General features: G+C 38.4%; 1 protein-coding gene across 1 annotated transcript; it reads left to right on the forward strand.

The window, feature by feature from the left end:
* The first annotated feature begins 4,831 nt into the window (after nt 1-4,831).
* On the forward strand, nt 4,832-5,518 carry LOC131251350 (extensin-1-like). Its single transcript, XM_058252029.1, has one exon. It carries the CDS (start codon nt 4,864-4,866, stop codon nt 5,344-5,346), a length of 483 nt encoding a protein of 160 aa, XP_058108012.1. The 5' UTR covers nt 4,832-4,863; the 3' UTR covers nt 5,347-5,518.
* Nucleotides 5,519-21,931: the final 16,413 nt, after the last annotated feature.

Genomic DNA, 21,931 nt, shown 5'->3' on the forward strand with positions numbered 1-21,931 from the left:
CATGTAGAATATCCTATCCATTGAAAAGGTGGGTCACACCATGATGATCACCTAGTATAAAAATCAGGTCACTCCCTAAGCAATACGCCGCGTCGAAATCAATGGATGGCTGATGGTAATAGTTTAGTGTCCTGATGTTGGTCACCAAAGAAGTTGATCGACCTGATTTCTATACATAGTGTGGCCCACCTTTTACACAAATTAATATTCTACCTACACGAAATAAATGGTTGTACGTGAACTGTACATTGGTTGTTTGCATTGACCATGTCGCTTGTCCATGCATTGCCCCACTAGGGCCCACATGCCAAGATGATCTAATGATCAGGAGCGTCCATGATTTAGGTTCACTATTGTGAATGGAAATTGTTTATCAATAATATGTTTAGTTAAATATGGACCATCCAAAAGAAATTTCCTAATGGTTGTTTTTCTGAGTCAAATACATGAGGTAACACCTCTACATGCCATTACATCCGCCAAAGTAGCCAATGGGTACAAGATCCAAGCCATCCATCTGATGATTCCCATCTGGAAGGTGTAATGTCCCAAAAATTAGGCTATTCTGCTCTTCGCATAGGCCACAAATTAGAAAAGGAAAAATGATAACATTATACCAAATTTTTGTATATGTTTCAATTTCGGGCTCATTTCATAAAATGACCTGAAAAATATAGCTGGATAGTGCACATAAAACACATACATTATAATGATGCCCATAAAGCACTGTCTAGTGGCCAACCCACTATCACTAGCATCTAGGCTATCCGTGTTTGACAGACATCTTGTGAAGGCTCTATGGGACCTCCCTTGATGTATATGTTTTATGACGTCATTTATCGTTTTTTATATTATTTTAGGACAAAGGATAAAAAAAAAAATGAATTAAATATAAGACTCAAGTAAGCCATGTCATTGAAAAATTGTGGAAATTGCATGCCTACCATTGAAAACTTGTTAGAATTATAGAAGGCTTTGTTCAAGATGATATTTTTGTTTTCCTTTCATTTATATCGGTGTGAACTTATGAGAAGGTTATATGAACAACAAACCTTACGATGGACTATACAAAGGTTTCAACTGTAGTTGTTCAATTCCCACTAATTTATGTGGTGCGTTCCACTTAAACTATGAATGTGCATTATTATTTTTTGCTAATAATCTACAGTGATCTGGAAAAATGATGGGCAGTGGATCTATCACATAAAATTTATAATGGACCCGAAAAAAGCTTTGTGCATTAAAAGTGGGTTGTGTATTGGGCAATTTATTTAGGAGAGAAATTTTCCTTGGCAACATGTGCAAAGGTAATTTTACAAGAAAATTTTATTGTTTTTGGAAAAATTAGTGGAGCGTATTTTCTATTTTCTATTGAGCTAAACTTATGTGGTGGAAAAAATTCAGAAAAAAAAAATTGAAAAGTAGTTTTTAAGCTAGACATATTTTCTATTAAGTTAAACATTAAGGTGGCCCTACGAAACTGCTTCTTTTTTGTTTCTTTTTCTTTTTCTATTTTTTTTTTTTTATTTTTAACATGAACACCCACCGCCGCACACAAAATCTGCAAGACCTTTGCAACTCCAAAATCTGTAAAATACATTTTACTGATGAAATTTAATTTCATCGGTAATAACATTGTGCCAGATTTTTACCGACGATTTATGTTCATTGGGAAAAACACCTTACCGACGAAACTGTTATTTCGTCGGTAATAACATTGTACCAGATTTTTGCCGACGATTTATGTCCATCGGGAAAAACACTTTCACCGATGAAATTAGTTTTCATCGGTAATAACATTGTATCAGATTTTTACCGATGATTTCTATCCGTCGGGAAAAACACCTTTACTAACGAAAATAATTTCATCAGTAATAAGATTCTATGAAAATTTATTTTTTATTAAAAAATTCAATATGGTGATTTTTGCCGATGATTTATCTCCGATGGTAAAAACACTTTTACCAACGAAGATAATTTCATCGGTAATAATATTTTAAAGATTTTTGTTGACGATTTATGTCTGTCGGGAAAAAATGATTTACTGACAAAATTAATTTTCATCAGTAATAAAATTGTATCAGATTTTTGCCAACAATTTTTGTCCGTCGGTTAAAACACTTTTACCAACGAAAATATTTCGTCGGCAATAACAGTACCAGATTTTTTTCGATGATTTATGTCCGTCGAGAAAAACACTTTTACCGACGAAACTAATAACATTGTATCATATTTTTGCCGACGATTTTTGTCAATTGGGAAAACACCTTTATCGACGAAAATAATATCGTTGGTAATAAGATTCTATTAAATTTTATTTCTTATAAAAAAATTCAATATGACGATTTTTTCCGACAATTTATCTTCGTCGGTAAAAACACTTACCGATGAAAATAATTTCGTCAGTAATAATATTTTAACTAATTTTGTCGATGATTTATGTCCGTCGGGAAAAATAGATTTATCGACAAATTTAATTTTTATTGGTAATAAAATTGTATCAGATTTTTGGCGTCAATTTGTCCATCGGTAAAAACACTAACTGATGAAACTATTTCGTCGGTAATAACATTGTACTAGGTTTTTGCCAACGATTTATGTCTATCGATAAAAACACCTTTACTGACATAATTTCGTCGGTAATAACATTATAGTAGAGTTTTGCCGACGGTCTATGTCCATCGGGAATAACACTTTTATCGACGAAAGTAGTTTTTGTCAGTAATAAAAATTTCCAAAATTTCTTTTTTATCAAAAAATTCAAAACACCCATTACCGACAAAAAATTTCGTCGGGAAAAACACTTTTACCTACGATAATTAATTTTGTCGGGGAAAGTCCTTTTTACCGACGTAATGAAAAATTTCATCAGGAAAAACACTTTTACCTACGATAAATAATTTCATCAGGGAAAGTCCTTTTTACGCATGAAATTAATTTCATCGGTAATAATATTGTGGGTAAAAAGCCAATTTCTTGTTGTGTTGCAAAATTAGTGAGCCACACCACATGAAATAGTGGAGAGATGACCATTGAAATCATTTTGGGGGTACTGTGATGTTTATAAGCCATCTAACTTATTCATAAGAAGATTAAACTAAATATAAGCCTATTCAAAGCTTTGGTGGGGTCATGAAAGTTTCATTACAGGAAGCAGATTGAGTTGGAGCCCACTGTGATGTTTGTGAGAAATGCATCCCATTCATCTATGGACCACACAAAAGAAAAAAAGTCCAAAGACTGGAATCATAAGAATGAAATAAAATACCTTTTCGACCAACGTAAGAGAGATTTGAGACGAGAGAGATGAAGAGGGAGACAATTGGGTGTCGTGCAGGCTGCAGCGAGTTAGGGTTTAGGGTGACTGAAATAGGGGAGTCGGGCAAGCAGCAGCGCTCGTTTGGGCGGGACAGGGGGTAGGGTAAGAAAAGGGTGAGAGAGAGAGAGAGAGAGAGAGAGAGAGAGAGAGAGAGAGAGAGGTGCTAGAGTCGGTTCGAGTTAAAACATATCATTATTACCAACGAAACTTTTTATCAGTAATACTTTTCACAATTCATCGGTAAAAGGCTTAGGCCCACCCGTGCTCTATCAGCCCCATCCACTCCGTACATATGTTTTTAAATATACTTATTAGCTACACAAAAAATAAAAATTACAAACCAACATCCATGATTAACCACACAAAGTAAAATAATATGTCCACCATTCATTTTGTCTGACGATGTGTCTATTTCATCAGAAAAAAGTTCCTTTACCGATAATTTTTTTCGTTGGTACAAAGTTCTTTTACCAACGATATTTTATAACGTCGATAAAAGTAGTCTCTTCGTCATTGGAAAGGACACTAAGGGATCTTTTGCCGATGAACTATTTGGTTCGTTGGGAAAAATTACATTTACCGACGAAATAATCGTCGAGAAAATAGTTTCACCGACGATACATAATGTCGTTGGGAAAAGTTTCCAGGCCGTCGATGTAAATGGTGGCGGGAACATATTTGGTCATGGCGGGAATCTTTTGCCGATGAAATATGATTTCGTCGGAAATAAGTTCATTGGCAAAAAGCCAATTTCTTGTAATGACACACACACACACACACACACACACACACACACACGGATCCAAAGTTCAAGTAAACCACACCACCAGAAATAGTATTGAATGCTAGCTGTTATGGGTAAAACTGGACTGACCAAACAACTAGAATGAGAAGGAAATAGCAAGGCAAACAACTCAGATGAGAGGTCAGGTAAAAGCTTGGCCTCAAATGTTGAACATGACCTCCGTAACCAATCCAAGCACCAACCATGAGTGGAGACCTCGGTCGCCTAATTGACATCTCATTGTCCCCACCAAAGGACAACAATGAAAGCTAATCTAGTCTTGACCAAAGGCCCTAACCTCAAAACTCGACCCCAACCTTGGCCATCAACCTTAGCTCTCAACCTCGATTAGCACAGGACCTCGACCAAATGACCTAGAGGTCGGCCTCGCTAATTGACCTCGGCATTGCATACCGATCACCAGGGAATACCATAAGTGGATATCTCCTCAATCTACGGAAATGATTCCCTTCCCGACATCTTCACCGTGAACACGTTGAAATAAATGCCATATATTTGGGGGAGAAATCCCTTTTGTGATGCGTATATACAGCGCACACCACGGTTGAGAGTGGTGTTGGCAACACCACCAAATCCGCGTCGGATTTCCCTACCACTTGTACCGTGGACGCATGGCTTCCAGACAATGTATGGCCCACTGCAACCATATCTAACTCGGACACATGTCTACCTACAATTGGCCCCAATCTCTTATAAAAGGACGCTCTTCTCAAGCTATCTATCCTCAAACAAGCCCGAGATGTCCCTCCTCCCGCACTTGTTGGTATTGCTCCTTGCAGTGGTGGCTCTCACCACTCCTTCTGAGGCTGGCTATGACTATAAGCCACCTGAGAAAAAGAAACCGCCACCAACACCTGTCTACAAGCCTCCACCTTTCAAAAAACCACCCCCAATTGAAAAGCCAAAGCCACCTCCCACCCCAGTTTACAAGCCCCCTCCGGTGTATAAGCCAAAGCCACCCCCAACTCCAGTGTACAAGCCCCCTCCGGTATATAAGCCAAAGCCACCCCCGACCCCAGTATACAAGCCCCCTCCGGTATATAAGCCAAAGCCACCCCCAACCCCAGTCTACAAGCCCCCTCCAGTATATAAGCCAAAGCCACCTCCCACCCCAGTCTACAAGCCTCCTCCGTATGGAAAGCCACCTCCCAAGAAGAAGCCACCGAGTCCCTACAATAAGCCACCCTACTACAAGCCTCCACCATATGACCATCCCAACTAAGTGGCCCGTGTTGCTCTAGATCTACATAGAAATAATAGGTGATGCGAATAGCTTCTCATATGGTGGCTATCCTGTTATTATTTTCAAAAACTGTTTCAGTTTTGTAAGTTTGTTTGGAATGTAAGCTGCGGAAGCTCGTCACCTATGAATAAATATCCTGAAATTTCATGCTCGTGTTATGTTTCCAAATGTTTGCAATTGATTGGAGGGTTTTGATGGAATGCAGGGTCTGGCTTTCCTGTGGGATTGCCAACGTACGTTGATCTAGGCTGTTGATTAGGTACCTTTGCAGAACAAACAGGACATATCACAAAAATCAGACCGTACATTCAGCAAACAAGTCGCAGAAGTTAGATGATTTTGTAGCAACCGATTTTAGTTTTTTTTTTTTTTTTTTCCTATCACGGATCCATCTTTTGCCGACAAGTGTGATCTGTCTGACCACCAGGCTACTGTCAGTTTGTGGTCCATGGCATGATCAGTGTATTAACACTCTGATGAATTGCCCAGATCTCTGATATGTGCACCATCCAATGGTTGGACTTGCTTGATACTGAAATCCAGCCCTATATTATATCAAACCCTCGATTTAATGTAGATGAATTATATAATCTGCGATGTCTGTATACATAGGGCCTGTGTAAATGAGCATTTATTACTTACCCTTGCATTTATAATTTATAGGTTTGTCTTGATGCCACATGATGCTGACAGCTTGCTGGTTCTGAACGTTACTATTAAAACCCTGAGAAAAAGAAGATTTTCAAATGCTAATTATCCACAGGGCCACTGTTATCTATACGTTTGATCCACACCCTTTGTATATTTTTCCCACTCATTTAAGGCGCGATGAAAAAAAAATTGAGGAAGATCCAAGGCTCAGGTAAACCACACCGCAGGAAACAAGGGAAATTGAACGCTTACTATTCAAATCTTCTCGTGGGCCACAAAAGTTTTGGATCAAGCTAATATTTGTGATTTTCTTTTATCTATGCCTATATGAAGTGATGAACATATTGGGTGATAGGTACATATCTCTACGAGCCTTAGGCTCATTTTAACTATCAATGGTAAGCATTCAACTCTTTTATGGTGTGGTCCGCTTGAGCTTTAGGTTTAAAGGTGGCCCTCACAGATTTTATAGGCGCAATTCCATCCAATTTTACAATATTTATGCACGGTTTTCAAGGCTTTTTTATAGGGTGAATCCTATGTAAAATGTAATAATCACTTATTTATACAATATTTACCATGTAAATAGGAAAGCAGACAGGGCCATAGCGGGCTTATTGCTGAGGCATCTTTTTTCCTTTTTCTTTTTTCTTTTTCTTTTTTTTTTTCTTTTTTCCTTTGTACATTCAAAATGAGTATGTTAGATGAGGGAATGGTGTCTATTGGAACAAAATGGGAAAGGAGGTGCCTATCATGACCCTCATAAGCTAAGACTAAAAAAGGGTATCTAGATTTAGGCTGATTTTAACGGCTCCTAGTCTTGCTCTGTCTAGGACTAGGTCTCTTCTGGTGACGGGTGGGAGAAGAGAATGGTCCGTAATGAATGACCATGTTTTGCTGGTCAGGGTTGCTTGGAGGAATCGTTGAATGTCATGGGGAAGGTAAATGTTATGAATTTGTGCACCACTGTCAGTGCCTTCAGAGTGAATAATTGTCTTGATCGAATGGTGGATTTGGCCTTCGGAGGTCATCCGGATCCGCTACTCAATTAGCCTCTCTACGGGTATGGATGATCAAGATAATAATGGCTACTTTTTTTAAGTCGTTGTAGCACCTTTTCCAATAAAAAGCCGTCCACAGGACTTGGTCTGAGGCATCTAGACCGTTGGTATGATTAGCGTGATGGACTAATCCTTTGAATGCATGAGGTCCAAAGATTTATATTGTAGTGATTAAAATTATGGGTCCCACTTACACTGTAGGTTAGGGTGTTGTTAACATTGTTAAGTGGAAACAGAAATATCATGCTTCTTGGCTATCAAGATCATGGTTCAATTTATCAGACCGTATGTATGATGGGAACCGCAATGGACTGTGAATGCGAGAAGAGTGTTTTCGTTTTCACGATTTCATGGCATGCAAATGGGCTCTTAAGAACGGAATTCGGCAAGACTTCAAATTCAAATCAAAGGATCTCAAAATTGGACGCCATGATCTTTCAAATTCCACTTTAAAGTAATTTTAGGCCTTGATCAACCATTGGCAGGCCACGTAACAATGGTCCGGATAATTAAATCACAGGCGTCACTCTTAAAAAATGACAATCAGGGATACTGTGCCTAACTAGGCACCCAAATACCCTTGTATGATCCGCACAACTGACATGTTTCTGTGTTGGCCTTCGCCGCCTGCCGAACTGGTCAGAACAGCCAAGTTCGTTTCATGGCCATGCGTCCGGAATCATCTGCACCTGTTTTACATGGCACGGTAAAATAGGAAGCGGATTGCGTAGTAACTCACTACGCTTAGCGTACTGAGTAAACCCTGTGAGGACCACCATGATTTAAGTATTTTATCCGCTCCCTCCATCTATTTTACCAAATAATTTTAGGACTTGAACCCAAAAAATAAGGCATATCCAATATTTAAATAGACCACACCACAGGAAACAGTTGAATTGAACATCTACCATCTACCGTTGAAAAATTATTGGAGGACACATAAGTTTTGGATCAAGCTTATATTTGTGTTTTCCCTTCATCCATGTCTGTATGATCTTATGAATAGGTTGGATGACAAATAAACATCACTGTGGGGCCTAGAAAGGTTTCAACGGTGGAAATCATGATCCCCACTATTTCTCAGGTATAATCCGCTTGATCTTTGGATATACTTCAATTTTGGGGTCAACCCCTTAAATTATATGGAAAAACAGATGGACGATATGGATAGACCACATACATTCAAGGTGGGCCCAACTGAGTTTACTCAGTATCATAAGAGCTAACTGAGTAACTTAGTACGCAATCCAATTTCGGTAAAATACCCTCTTTGTGGGGACCACCATATTTTAGATGTCCACTCACTTAATAAACTAAGTGAGAACTATTATTTTAACTATACATAACAAAACAAATCAGCCTGATAAAAGACGGATAAGCCACATCAATGGGAACCATGTAAAACTGTCCACTAGATCGTACACCTGGCCTTTTTTTTTTTTTTTAGGAAGGTGATGGGCTACTATTATATCTTCGCCATTCGGTGGTTATGTTCTTGCATTACTTACTCACACTACCAAAAAATGAAGCAAAGGCTACGGACTTGGAAGTTTTTAGCTACGGATATAAACCGTAGCTATTATGTTACAGATTTAATACGTAGCTAAAACCTACTTGATCTGTAGCTAAATTCTGCATTCCACTTGGATCTTATTAGAGATTGATGGTGCTTAAGAGACTTCATGGGGCCCATTGGAATATATCTGTTTTATCTAAGCCGCCCATAAATTCTGATATATAATTTCGGTGGATGAGCCTAAAAAGTAGGTAGATTGAAGGTCTAATTGGACCACATCATAAGAAATAATAAAAAATAAATTTCTATCAATAATATTTTATATGGTCCTCTTACAGCTTCTATCTGACTCATTTTTTGGATCAACCATTAAAATGATCTTTTAAAATGAATGGACGGAGTAGATAAGTAACATACATTACGATGGGCCCCACAAGACCTAAAACTACGCATATAAAAGTGTCGTTTGTCACTCCCCCTCCCCCCAAAACAATCCCGCGTGCGCCCATCTCCCACAACTCAAATCCCTCAAATCTCTCTCGCATGCCCACCTCTCTCCCAAAACCCAAACCCTCTCTTTCTCCCGCCCGCGCCTCTCCCAAAACCCAAACCCTCTCTCTCTCGAGCTCATGCCTCTCCCAAAACCCAAGGCCCCTCTGTTTCCTAACCTCTCTCTCTCTCTCTCTCTCTCTCTCTCTCTCTCTCTCTCTCTTGCTAGGGTTTTCAAAACCCCCTTTCGCTGCAAACTCGTCATTGATCTATGATCACACCCTGTGCTAGGGTTTTCAAAACCCCTTTCATCCTACCCTCGTCACCGCCTTGGCTCCTCCACCAGCCACATAATAGCTAGTTGGGTTTTTGGGCACAGGAGGTTTCTAGGGTTTGGACCTTGCTCTGATGTGGTTTCGACAGTGCATTCGAGTGTGGATGAGTATTTGGTCGACTGGTTCAGTTTGAATCAATCCAAGTATCAATAGGCGTTGAACGATTACTAAGAGAGCAAGGGAATTGTGAGTTTGAACATCTACTTTTCATTCTTTTTTTTTTCTGGTTTTTTTAATTTTAAATTCTGGGATCTGATTCTGAATTCCTCTTGTGATTCTTCTCTGATCTTATGAGGTTTTTTCTGAATTTATCTGGTCTCTTTTCATGATCTTATGAGGATTTGTAAATTTTGTCCACTTCTCTTGGTCTGAATGAGTGATTCATTTATGAGATGATTAAAACCAAGTTTTCTGTTGTGAAACATGTGGAAATTTGCGCTAGGTTTTTTTTTTAAATTTTTTTTATAATATGAAATCTTCTGATATACTACAAAGAAATATCTACAAAAATTCAAAAGGAAATACATAAGCAAATGACGGATCTGGTGGTTGTTCCTATTAAAAAAGAAGGTAGCATAGTAGAGGTGGCCTTCAGCTTGAGCATGAAGAAAGCTCTAAAGTCGAACTCTGATGCTCTGTGGGAACGCATTGAAGAGGAGAACTATTTGATTTTCCTTTCACATATTTGCTACTGTTGGCTAGTTTGATTTTCCTTTAAAAACTACTGCCAGGGTTATATTACTTATGGATGTGGATTGCATTTTATATTTATAAAGTAAATAGAAGGTATTGTTCTTTCACAGATTTCCTACAATAGAAGGTATTGTAGTTCCTTCAAATTGCAATTACATTTTACTCAACTCCAGTCACTAACAATTAGAAAGTCATTTCTAATTTATTGAACTGAGAAATGTAATTTAATTTGGTATTGCATCCAATTGCATTGTTAATCTCTAAATAAATACATATTGTGTCCATGGTGTGTGAATGCACATTTATTGAAATATGACAAACTTTCCCCCTTTCATTGCCACAACTCCACACTCATCAATTCCCTTATTGCTAGCCATTTGCCAAAAAGGATTGTTAATGGAACAAGTGTGGAAATGACCCCACCTTCAAGTGAAAATGGATCTAGCACAAAGGTCAGTGTTCTTTTCAGTTGGCATATTTATAAGATTCAAAAAAAAAAAAAAAAGAAAAGGCAAAAAGTTTTAATATTTCAGTCATCTTCATACCATTTATCCAACTATGTTCATTTAGTTCACAAAGGATTATGGTTAAACCCCAATTTAAACCAAATAAGGGGACTGCTCCTAGTTGGCTTGAAACTTGATTGAATACTCGTTGTTCATACCAAACATTGTATGGTTTACTGTGATATGTAATTTCAGTTTCCGAGATAGAAGGTATGAATACAAAGGTCTTAATAAGGTCTGGAAGGGAAAATTAGCAGACACTAAGGCAAAAAGAAAAATCAAACAGTTAGCTAGCATAAATTCAGAGATCCTCTGAGATTGGAGGATCCCAATTAACACTTTGGATTCTTTTCAACTAAATGTGGTCTGCCTTGGTATTTTCTTGTTAACTTTCAATTCCTAAATTGGGGTCAAGTTGTGTTGTTTATTACTTTCAAGAAGGAGCATCCCTTTCTTGTTATACTTTGTGGTGTAATTCCTTTTGTTTGGTGCTAATGAGATGCTTATAGTACCAATAAAAATATATAAATAAATAAAAGGAAAAGAAAGAAGGAAATGAAGAAGAAGATCCGTTTTGGCATCATTGCCATTTGGGATCGATTTGTAAAAAAGTTGTGTTATTTGATTCTCTGGCTGCATGGACCAAACTAGCTTCTGATTCCTGGAAACAGATTTGTTGAACCAAACTAGCCTCTGATTCTTCAAAGTTGCTAATGGGTACATTTTTTTGTCTACCTATTTTACCTTCCCTTGTGTTGTTGTTTTTCTTAGACTATCAATGGTCCTAGAGTTACAAGAATTTTAGTAAAAGAGCAAATATTGTCTATTGAGATGCTCCTTTTGTCTTTTGCAGTTGTAAGCCCTCCCGTCATGAAATAGGTTATAGATTCATAAAGTTGTTCATAGTTGCGTGTATTATTCATGGTTATTTTTATAGGAATGGTGAAATGAAATCCTTGGTGACTTATATTCTCCATTTTATATTATCTTCTCACAAAACGAAAAATTAAAAAAGAAGAAGTTTTGATGTTGTTGTCATTCAGCAATGATATCATTTTAGAAGCATTCATCTTAAGAAATCTGTTTGTATTGCAGGCTATTGCATCAATGGTACAGGCACATGAAGCAGACCCAACAAACCTGGAAGGGCTTCTTGCTCTTGGTGTGAGTCACACTAATGGTTAGTGACTGATTACCCATGTAGTTGTTGTGTGTAGAAGTTAGCAGACTATGTTAAAGATGGTCCATTTTACTGAGCGTGGAGTCCTCTAAATTTCTATTCACAATCATATGCCTGTATATAGTGGTTGTTACATATCAAAATATCTTTGAGCTTTTCAGACTAATTTTTCTGCCACACTTTCTTTTCTAATGTTTTAGCTACATATTGCTATGCATTTGCTGAAAGTTCTGTTCTACAGTTTCTACAGTTAGAGACTGAATGGTGTGATATACATTAACAAAATGTCGTGCTTTTATGGCGCGTTGGTGCTAGTGTTACATTAAGTACTCAAAAGAACTTGCTAAATCAACTTGACTCAATATTGGCTAATGTCCATAGCAGGTGCTAACCAGCTTTATAAAATCCAAAATAATAGATTGAGTACTTAAGCATCTTGTCTGAGTCAAGTTTTGAGTCTTTAAAACTTGGATGTGAGGTCCTAATTTCATTAACTTACAATGAATGTATAGTGTGTTCTTCAATGATATTCATCTATAAGTTTCTTTTTATGAAGATTTCATAATTCAAATTACTAGGTACCACAATTTTCTTAAATTGATTATTATTTTTAAAATTTACCATTCTACTTTTCTTTCTAATGGAATGTGAATCTGTCTGCAATCTGAGTTAACTGGTTGGTATTTATTTTTGTTTCTAGATTGTCAGGTAGTAAGCGATTGACTCTGATTTTTTATGCTTCTCAGTTCTTCAGTTTGCTTGTAATGATCCAGTGATCCAACTTTCCAATTTTAAGTGGGGACCATGGTTCAATGATCCAGGTATTTGTAGTGCATGTAAGCATCATACTTATGTAGTTGTTTATTCTTTCTTCAACCCATTTAAAAATAATTTAGTTTTAAAATGTCTTGGTCATATTGTAGAGCATATTTCATATTGTACAAGGTACCTACAGTTGATCTTGACATAGCTTAATTTTATTAGATCCTTATAATCCATCCATTAGAATGGCATCATTGTATCAATGTTGTAGCCAAAGTAATAGGCTAATCCATTGGTCATGTGGGCTAGAGTTTGCAAAACAAATGTTATTGGCTATGAGGGAATTTTCCTTTTTTTTTTTCCTTTTCTTTCTTGAAATTTTTTCTTCTGTTTTTTGCAATAATTAATAAATTGATTGAAGATTTGGATACTTCACCATTTCCTTTGTTTAATTAGTTTTTCTCAATCGAGAAGGAAAAAATCTATGTTGGTGCCTGTCAGGTTTAACAATTTTTTCTAAACATGGGTCCCACTTTCAACTCAGACTGAGGATCATATAACTCCTCTTAGTATAGTTGGGTATATCCTATTAAATTCCTTTTTAAGAATAGAAATGTAAGATCTTTAGAAGTCCTAAATCTAACACAGTTTGGAAACAGCAATTGGAAACAACAATCTTATTATTTATGGGAAGTAAAACTATAAATGTCATAATTGATCAATTCCACTGTGATGCGCTGCACAATAGCATTGATCTTTTCTTTTAGTTTCAGTAGTGATCATGCATATAATTGTAACATCCCGAAAAATTCCGTACATAGACCCAAGCACCACCTCAACTAGAATTCTCTTAGGACTCAATCCTTTAGAAATTAAACGTGAATTAACTAGCGCTAAACTCGATTACTTGTGAAAATTAGCACCAACCACGTTAAATACGATCTGTAAGACCCAAAACCTATAGAATCGTTAGCGCTACGTTACCTTGAAATCTAGGATTCAACGTTAAACCCAGTTGCTCTCAGGAGTACTTAGAAACTTTGTATCAGACCTGAACCGCACGTCGAAAGTCCGATAGCGATAAACTTAGACAATTATGACCACCTTGTTGGGCTTAACAATTATCTCAAAAATTAAGTCCAGATGATGTCCTAAGATGATTTTCATGAGTCCGGAGTGAAAAGTGTGAGAAAGGTGAATTTATTTAGAAATTAAATATGAATTTAAGTAATCTGAGTCGCGTCGCTTGTGCGTCGATTATAAGCATTCTGACCGTTGGATTCTGTCCCAAATTCACCCTCGGATAAAGGAAGATGGCCCACACATGTCAAAGTGCTTGTGGCCCTGATCGAGTTTCGGTGACCGTTGAATTGAAATTGGTCCGCCATGAGCGATCTGGAAATCCGATCGGACTGAAAACTTAACTTGCTTAAGATCCAATATTAGTGAGCTTAAGTCCGACCGCATTCAGAAAAAAGACCTCCAGAAACGCTCCATTGAATTGAAATAGACCCGATTTGGTTATAACGTAAGTATACCTTGGCCCTGGGGCTAATTTCATCAACTTTAGGCCTATATAAAGACCTTAAACCCTCACTCTCAAATTCCATACGAATTTTCCAAACCCTAGCTAAGAGAGAGAGAGAGAGAGAGAGAGGAAAATAGAGAGAGTGAGAGAGAAGTTGGTGAATCATCTTGGAATTCTTTTCAATTACCCTGCGTAAATAATCTATCGCATCTGAATCGTTATTCCGGTGATTCTAATCTCATTTTTGAGTAAGTCAATTAAACCCTAACCTTTTTTGGAACTTAGAATAGTTTAAGTGTTGATGCAGCTAATCTAATTCATGCCTTAGGTTACCTATTCACCGTTGACGAAGACTTATCGTCTAAATTGAATCCGTTGCGCGATTTCTGGTTTAAGGTGTGGACTATATTCGTATAGGTTATGGTTTTCGAAGCTTTCAATGTCAGTTAATGATTTATTACTGACGTGGGTGCCATTTCACATGCCAAATGCGATATCTGTTTCGTTTTACGTACATAGATAATCTATGTTGTAAGTAATGTGATTCATGTGTTTGTTGAAATGTTTGTATGCATTTGGAATTTGACGTTGTGATTGCCATGATTTATTATCATAGAAATATGATTGTTATTTATGCTACAACTCCTTGCCAAAAGGATTTGCCCTACTATATAATATGGCTGACATATGTGATGTATGTTGCTAAGTGTAGTCTAAGTGCTTGTGAAAATGCCTAAATAAGTTTGTATTTAGTAAGGTGTGAATTTTGAGGGAGTTGAGATATAAAATCCTAACTACTTCCTTATATGTACTATTTCCTCCATGAATTTCTTAGTCTAACTATCCATGTTAACTATGTGTTTGATTTCCTTCATGCAAGTTGTTAATTTTACCGCCTTACTTATGAATGGATTCTCGTTATCGTGCATTTTATAATATGTTTGCTATTATGGTTAAATGTGTATGGGGCCATATATGGTCCAGGCAATCGGTAGCAAGCTTTGAGTTCATGGCTGAGGTCGCTTTCGTCACATAGGACGTGTTTGATGAACCCAAGTCGTATTAGGGTTATCGGCAGTGGTTTGGCCACATGGAGTGTATGTGCACTTCATGTCATTCAACTCAACGTGCGCTCATGGTAGTCAAGCTTGTCAAGTAACCCGATTGTCCCAGTGGATATTCACCATGTATGGACGCTACTGTTTGAATCTAGGGTACCAAACTTACCAGTGCAATCCTGTTAACCATGGTACCTCGATCCGCGAAGACTCATGTGCCGGGCATGATGGTATGGGATACCGTGGTCGAGCTGTCAGCCTACGCTGGGGTGACAAGCCTCCCCGTAGTGACCAGTGAGCAATCCAGACTTGTGAGCCGATTATGGTGGTATGGACACTATATTCGTGCTGTCGGCTTATATTGATTGGTGATGAGCCCTTTGTAGTGACCTCAAGCATACCTTGATACTGCATTGAGGTGATGAGCCTTATTGTAGCAACTGAGGTATGATTAGGCATGCATTGATTGGTGACAAGCCCTTTGCAGCGACCTAGAACCATAATATCGTATGAGATTGTCTAGGATTGACGACCCTAGAATAGATCACCGTTTAAGAATTGATATAAGGAAGGTACCTTAGCTTCCCAATCCGGCTGTATGAAAAGGACTAATAACAACTTGGTAATCATGTTCATGCACCGCATTGCATGTGCCTTGGCGTTGTGGAGCACTGCGGGAGGTTGTCATGCGTACCGTAAGATGAAGATGCTGAGGGAGTGCAAGAGAAGGCATGCATCATTTCTACATACATCCTTGCATTAACAAGAGTAATTAGGACATGTTTGATTATATTGCTTTATCATTACTACTTGATTGAATTGATAACATGTTAACTTTTACTGTATAGTTCCACTGAGTTGATCACTCACTCCCACGTTCTGTGATAGTGTTTAAACACCAACCAGACTGTCTTAGATGCAGATGATGATCCGACCCACGAGGCAGAGTAGGAGTATGAAGATGACGAGGAGGCATTCTCCTTTATGCAGTTCTCAGGCGGGTTCATGTGAGCCGTGTCCTGAGCTACGGGGATTCAAGGTTATTGTTGCAGTGGTTTATTTCATTTTGATACAGGTATTTTGAAACAAACACTTGTAATTATGACCTGGCAGAGCATACATATCTCAGGGACTTATTTATATATGTATATATATATATATATATATATATATATATATTTCTTCAGTCTTCCGCTTGCATATTTCACTTATCCCTGGATTATGTTTACAGTTTGGCTTAATCTACTTCATGTTTTATGCACTAATACAGACAACATACATTCATCATTACATATGTTGCATAAGTGATGTTTTGAAACTCGGGAGCTGAGTTGTGCTCGACCCCTGAATTTTAGGGCGTTACAGTTGCATGATGTAGGAAAAGAAGCAGGAATAGATTTGAGTGCGGTAGCTAGGAAGCATCTATTTCAAAATCTAAATAAGTATAAATGCTTAGGAAGTAGGTGCAAGGATCTAAAGTGCAACTCAAAGCAGGAGCAACACCTACTTAGAAGAATCTTGTGATTCATACATACATGGATTAGAGTTGTGTGTCATAGGATAAGGGCATTATGTTATGGATCATGATGCCATTTATGGCCACTATCTTTTGTAGGCTGGATGCAGTTCCATTTTTCTATTTTTCCCATTTTCCATTTCAAAGGGCCATTACTATCATAGTGTAAACATGTTCGTTTCTTGATACTGATGCTAGTTACGCAAGGGTTGTTGATCTTCTATTCATCCAAGACTAATTATCTCTAGTGGATTTGAATCCTTGCCATAATATATGATGCCCACAGAATTGTAATTTCAGCAGTAATTCTATCATTTGTTACAGAAGAATCATTTGAACTCTAGTCAAAGCTATGTATTAAAAAAAAAAAAAATTTGAGTCACATGGCATATTTTCATTATTTAGTTGATTTGAGTAAATGAAACTTTAAAATAGGATCCTTTGGCAGTTTTGAGGTTATTTTAGCATGTTGTCCTTGTTGATAGATATCAACTTACTGGTGGGCCATCAAGCCTAGTAAACTTTTCCTTCTACTTTCATTTGGGATCAATGAACATCAATGTCATCAGGTACAATGCCCCTGTTCAACTGGTCCCTCACATTTTCTTCCTTGTTGTTCTCGGGATTAATCACATAACAATGCGTTATATACGGATTGGCAACTTATTACATTGTGACTTTTTTCTGGTTCAGATAGTTTATGTTATTTTTTGTGCATGTTGATATCATTGGGTTGGTAATAATACCATAATAGTGTATCCTGCAAGACCTTCATGAATTGTCTTGTAAATGTTATTCATATGTTATTATAATGTTAATGTGCATGCAGAGTCACAAACAACATATCTCCATTTATTTACTACAATAGTTTGTAAATCCCTCATAGTGATGCCATAAAAAGTAAAAAAGTAAAAGTAAAAGTAAAAAAATCCTTACAGCCACACCCAAATTGTAACTTAGTTGACCAATCTTTTCAGTTTGACTCATGGCTTGATTTTTACTTGCTTATATTGCAAAATTTGAATCCATTGAAGTGGGGAATCCAGTTAATTTGTTTCTAGGATGTTGATATTGTAGTTATTTGACTAAATTGTAGGTTCCATGAATTGGCAAAGTTTGATGAGAAAAAGTGAAGCTGTCGTAGGCATCTATCTGATCACAATGCACAACGTTGCAATTTGATTGAATGAATGAATGATTGTAATTTGAATGAATGAATGAATGATTATGCAGGTGGTAATTGAATGAATGAAAGATTATATATATATATATATATATATATATATATATATATTTAAATGTAATAAACAACTATGGATGGTGACCATAGCTGGTAATCTGACAACCGTAGTTGTTATTAAATTCGGCATATTGCTACGGATTAATCACTACTTTTAGCTACAAATATTATTTGTAGTTGTATGTACTTTTGGCTAAAGAAATAGTTGTAATGGATTATATCTGTAGTTATTTTAATCAATGGCTATGGATTTAATCCATAGCCATAGGTTTTACACCTATTGTTATGGCACCTACGACTACGGTCGTGGTACGGACTAAAACCATAGCCATAGGTCTTTAACTATGGCTTTTATCCGTAGCCTTTGCCCAATTTTCTGGTAGTGTCAATCTCTGCATATATGTGTGCTGGCATGCTAGAATTGAAAATGTGGCTTCAATTCAAACTAAGCAACTATGACCCCAAGTGCTGAGATATGGAGACACCTAGTGTATGAGCAAGATTTGGTGAGATCGGTTGCTTATTCAGTCACTTGCTAAATATGTAAACAGGATCAAGTAATATTCAGAGGGTGGGGTTCGTCCTCTGATAATGGATTACACCTTTGTCTTCCGCACGAAAGGACTTTTCGATACAGATAAATGAAAATGAGAAAATGATTCTTAAAGTTGATCGTTGAGAGCAGTTGCAAAAACCTTCCGAGTGATGAATTGAATCCAACATGCGAGCGTAGAATCAAATTACTGCTAAGATTATCATCTACTTGCACTACCAAAAAATAAGGAAAAGCCGACGGACGTGTGGTTGTTTCGGCTACGACTTTTAGTTGTCGGAAGTACTAATGGCTAAAATCCATAGCCGAAAAGCTATAGTCCTAGCCAAACGGTAGATTTTTAAGGGTGGATGTTCAATTGTTACTGTTTTCTTGTGGTGTTGTTCACTCGAGATTTATTTCGAGCTGATTTTTTTGGTATCAACCTTAAAAGATTGTTTAAAATGGATGTATAGTGTGGATTAAACAAAAACATCATGGTGGGGCCTATAGAGCTCTACCAAATCCAAAGCACAAGCCACCGTTGTCATTTGTACGGTGAATGGGTGTGAGTTTTATAATTTACGTAAAATAGTGGTGACTCGTTCATATAAAGTGTGGGTTTGAAATATGGCTATCAAGACCATCCAAATAATGGGTCTTGTTGTAGATGGTTTATATTTATAATTTTCTTATGTAATAATATCTTAACCATCCAATATATAAGCCCCGTATCCTAGACCGTACCGTTCCATAGACTTCCGCGGTCTTTCCAGTCGAATTCCGGCAACCTTCAACTCTTAACCGGTATTTGCGCGTGACCCTGATTCTTATGCTGTCAACCCGAGTTGACTCAACCCAAGGCTGGTACCATAGCGGCCGCGCCATCGCCGCGGTTCCGATGTCGTGACTCGCGTGCCGAGGCGATACCCTGGTCGGGAGATGTGGGCCAGCGTTCGGTGCGAGGAAAACGCCGCGCATTGCAAAACCTGAGAGAATCTCTACGACATGTCACCTCAATCCATCAATCAATCCCATCAAGGGTCAAGTACATGTCAAGTACACATCACCTTTCACCCATTCCTAAGCAACCACAAAAGTCAAAAAGTTTCTTACAAACCCATGCTTTTCTTACAACATTTACCCCTAAAGTCAAAAAGCTCTTACACACCCATCCCTCTCTCTCTCTCTCTCCCATCCATCACTCCATCACCCATTTCTCTTTATAAGTCTCTCTCTCACTTTCAAACTCTCCCAAGCAAGAGAAAACCTTCATACGTCCAAGCCTCCCAAGCCCTCCAAGAGAGCCACAAGTGTGGCCCACCTTCCCACCCTCTCATCTCCCATCTCAACCATCCAAACCTCATCTCTTCCGTTAGAATCGAACTTAAGGAGCTAAGGAAGCCAAGGGAGCAAGAAGATCAAATGGTGGGTGTTTTGATAGGATAATTTTAATGTTTTTAAGATGGGTCAAGTGAGGCCAATCGATCAATGGTTGGGATCTCACTTTGAACCCTAAGATGTGGCCGATGGCCCACTTGGATCATCATGATCATTCCATGATGGGACCATTCTCCATGGACCCCATCGTGATGTTTATTTTCCTTGCATACCTAGGGTCATCTAGACCGTTTATTTTAGTGGAGAATGGATCTCCACCATCGGATTTCGATTTAATGGGCCCACATGTAATGACCCACTTGATTTATGTTGTAGATCATTAAAGGGGGGCCCATAGTGCCGGGGTCCCTTCATCACGCGTGTCCCACTCTCTATCTCTCTCTCTCCCTCTCTATTTCATTTTCTTTTATAAGATCTTGATATGATTGTGTGGCCCACTTGAATGGACCCCACCATGAGGCATGTATTCTATCCAACCATCCACAAGTGGGGCCCACTTTGTGTGTAGTATCCACACCATCCTCCATGAGGTGGCCCACCTAAGCAGGGCCCACCTCTAATGTATTTGCTAAGTCCAGCGTCCAGGCGCTGGACATTGGTTGGGAAACACAAATATTAGCTTGGTTCCAACCCAATGGGGATGACCCACTTGTGTAGGCCCCATCTTGATATATGTTTTCAATCCATACCATCCATTCCTTTCCCAAGCTCGTTTTGGGCGTTGAGCCGAAAGATGGGACCAATTAGACTTTCAGGCAGGCCATAACATGGCAAACAACGGGTTTACCGTTAAAATATCCCCTGTTGTTTCTATACACCGAAACAGGCCCAATATTGGGCTTGTTTTGCTTGTTTTGAGCCATGGAGGGCCATTGGACGGGGTGGATTCACCTAATGTGGCCCCACATGAGCAAAACCTTGGAAAAACCAGAAAAACAAAAAAAAAGATAATAACATGGGCAGCAACAACGCTGCTGCCGTTGTCAGCAGACCCACGGCTCCAGCCATGGGCCCCACCTTGATGTTTATTTGTCATCCAATCCATTCATATGGTGGGCCCTCAGGGCAGTGCACCACCCGCCAAAATTCTGGTCCATCCAAGACTCAGGTGGCCCACATTATAGGAAAAAGTGTGAATTGAACTCTACCATTGAAACCCCTTTTGGGTCCACAGAAGTTTAGGATCAATATGAAATTTATTTTTCCACTTCAATCCAGGTCTGCGTGACCTTCTCAACAGGTTGGATGGAAAGCAAACGTTATGGTGGGCCCCACGTGGGACCCACAATGATATACGTGTTTTATTCCACCGTCCAGGCGGACGGTGGAACCCACCTAATGTATATGTTTTATTAATGCCATCCAGCCATTTGGCTAGACTGTTGGACGGCAGGGACCCCACCATATGTATGGGTTACATCCAAACCATCCATCTGTGGGACCCGCAATGATGCATGTGTTGCATCCAAACCGTCCAACCATTTAGCAAGCTTATTACTAGTCTTGAGTCATAAAAAAAATATAAATAAAAATAAAAATAAAACAGATCTAGCATCAGGTGGACCACATTATATAGTGGGTTTGAACGTCCACCATTAGACCCTTAAGCCACCAAGTTCTTTGTGACCTTGTGAACAGATTGTATGAGAAATAAATGTTATGGTGGGCCTTGGAAATTTTAATGGTGGAAATCATTATCACCACTAATATTTGGGTGTAGCCCATTTGATATGCATATGGCCCATTTGATTGGACCCATTCTGATGTATTATGGGGCCCAATTGGTGTGGCCCATCTGATGTACATAAGACCCACGAGATTAGGCCCATTTGATGCATTTTAAGGCCCATGGGTTATGGCCCATTGCAATGTACATAAGACCCATTGGTGCGGCCCATTGATGTGGCCCACTTGATGAATATAAGGCCTATATGATTTGGCCCATTTGATGTATTTAAGGCCCAATGGGATGTACCTAAGGTCCATTGCAATGTGTGATCCCAACATGGTTTATGTAATGATGTTTATGACAGTCGTGCCTTGGGAGCAATGTTGGTTTGACGTCCACATTGCACGTTTAAATTTGGTTAAACGTC

This window comes from Magnolia sinica, chromosome 7 (genome assembly GCF_029962835.1).
Source record: "Magnolia sinica isolate HGM2019 chromosome 7, MsV1, whole genome shotgun sequence".
NCBI classification, from domain to species: domain Eukaryota; kingdom Viridiplantae; phylum Streptophyta; class Magnoliopsida; order Magnoliales; family Magnoliaceae; genus Magnolia; species Magnolia sinica.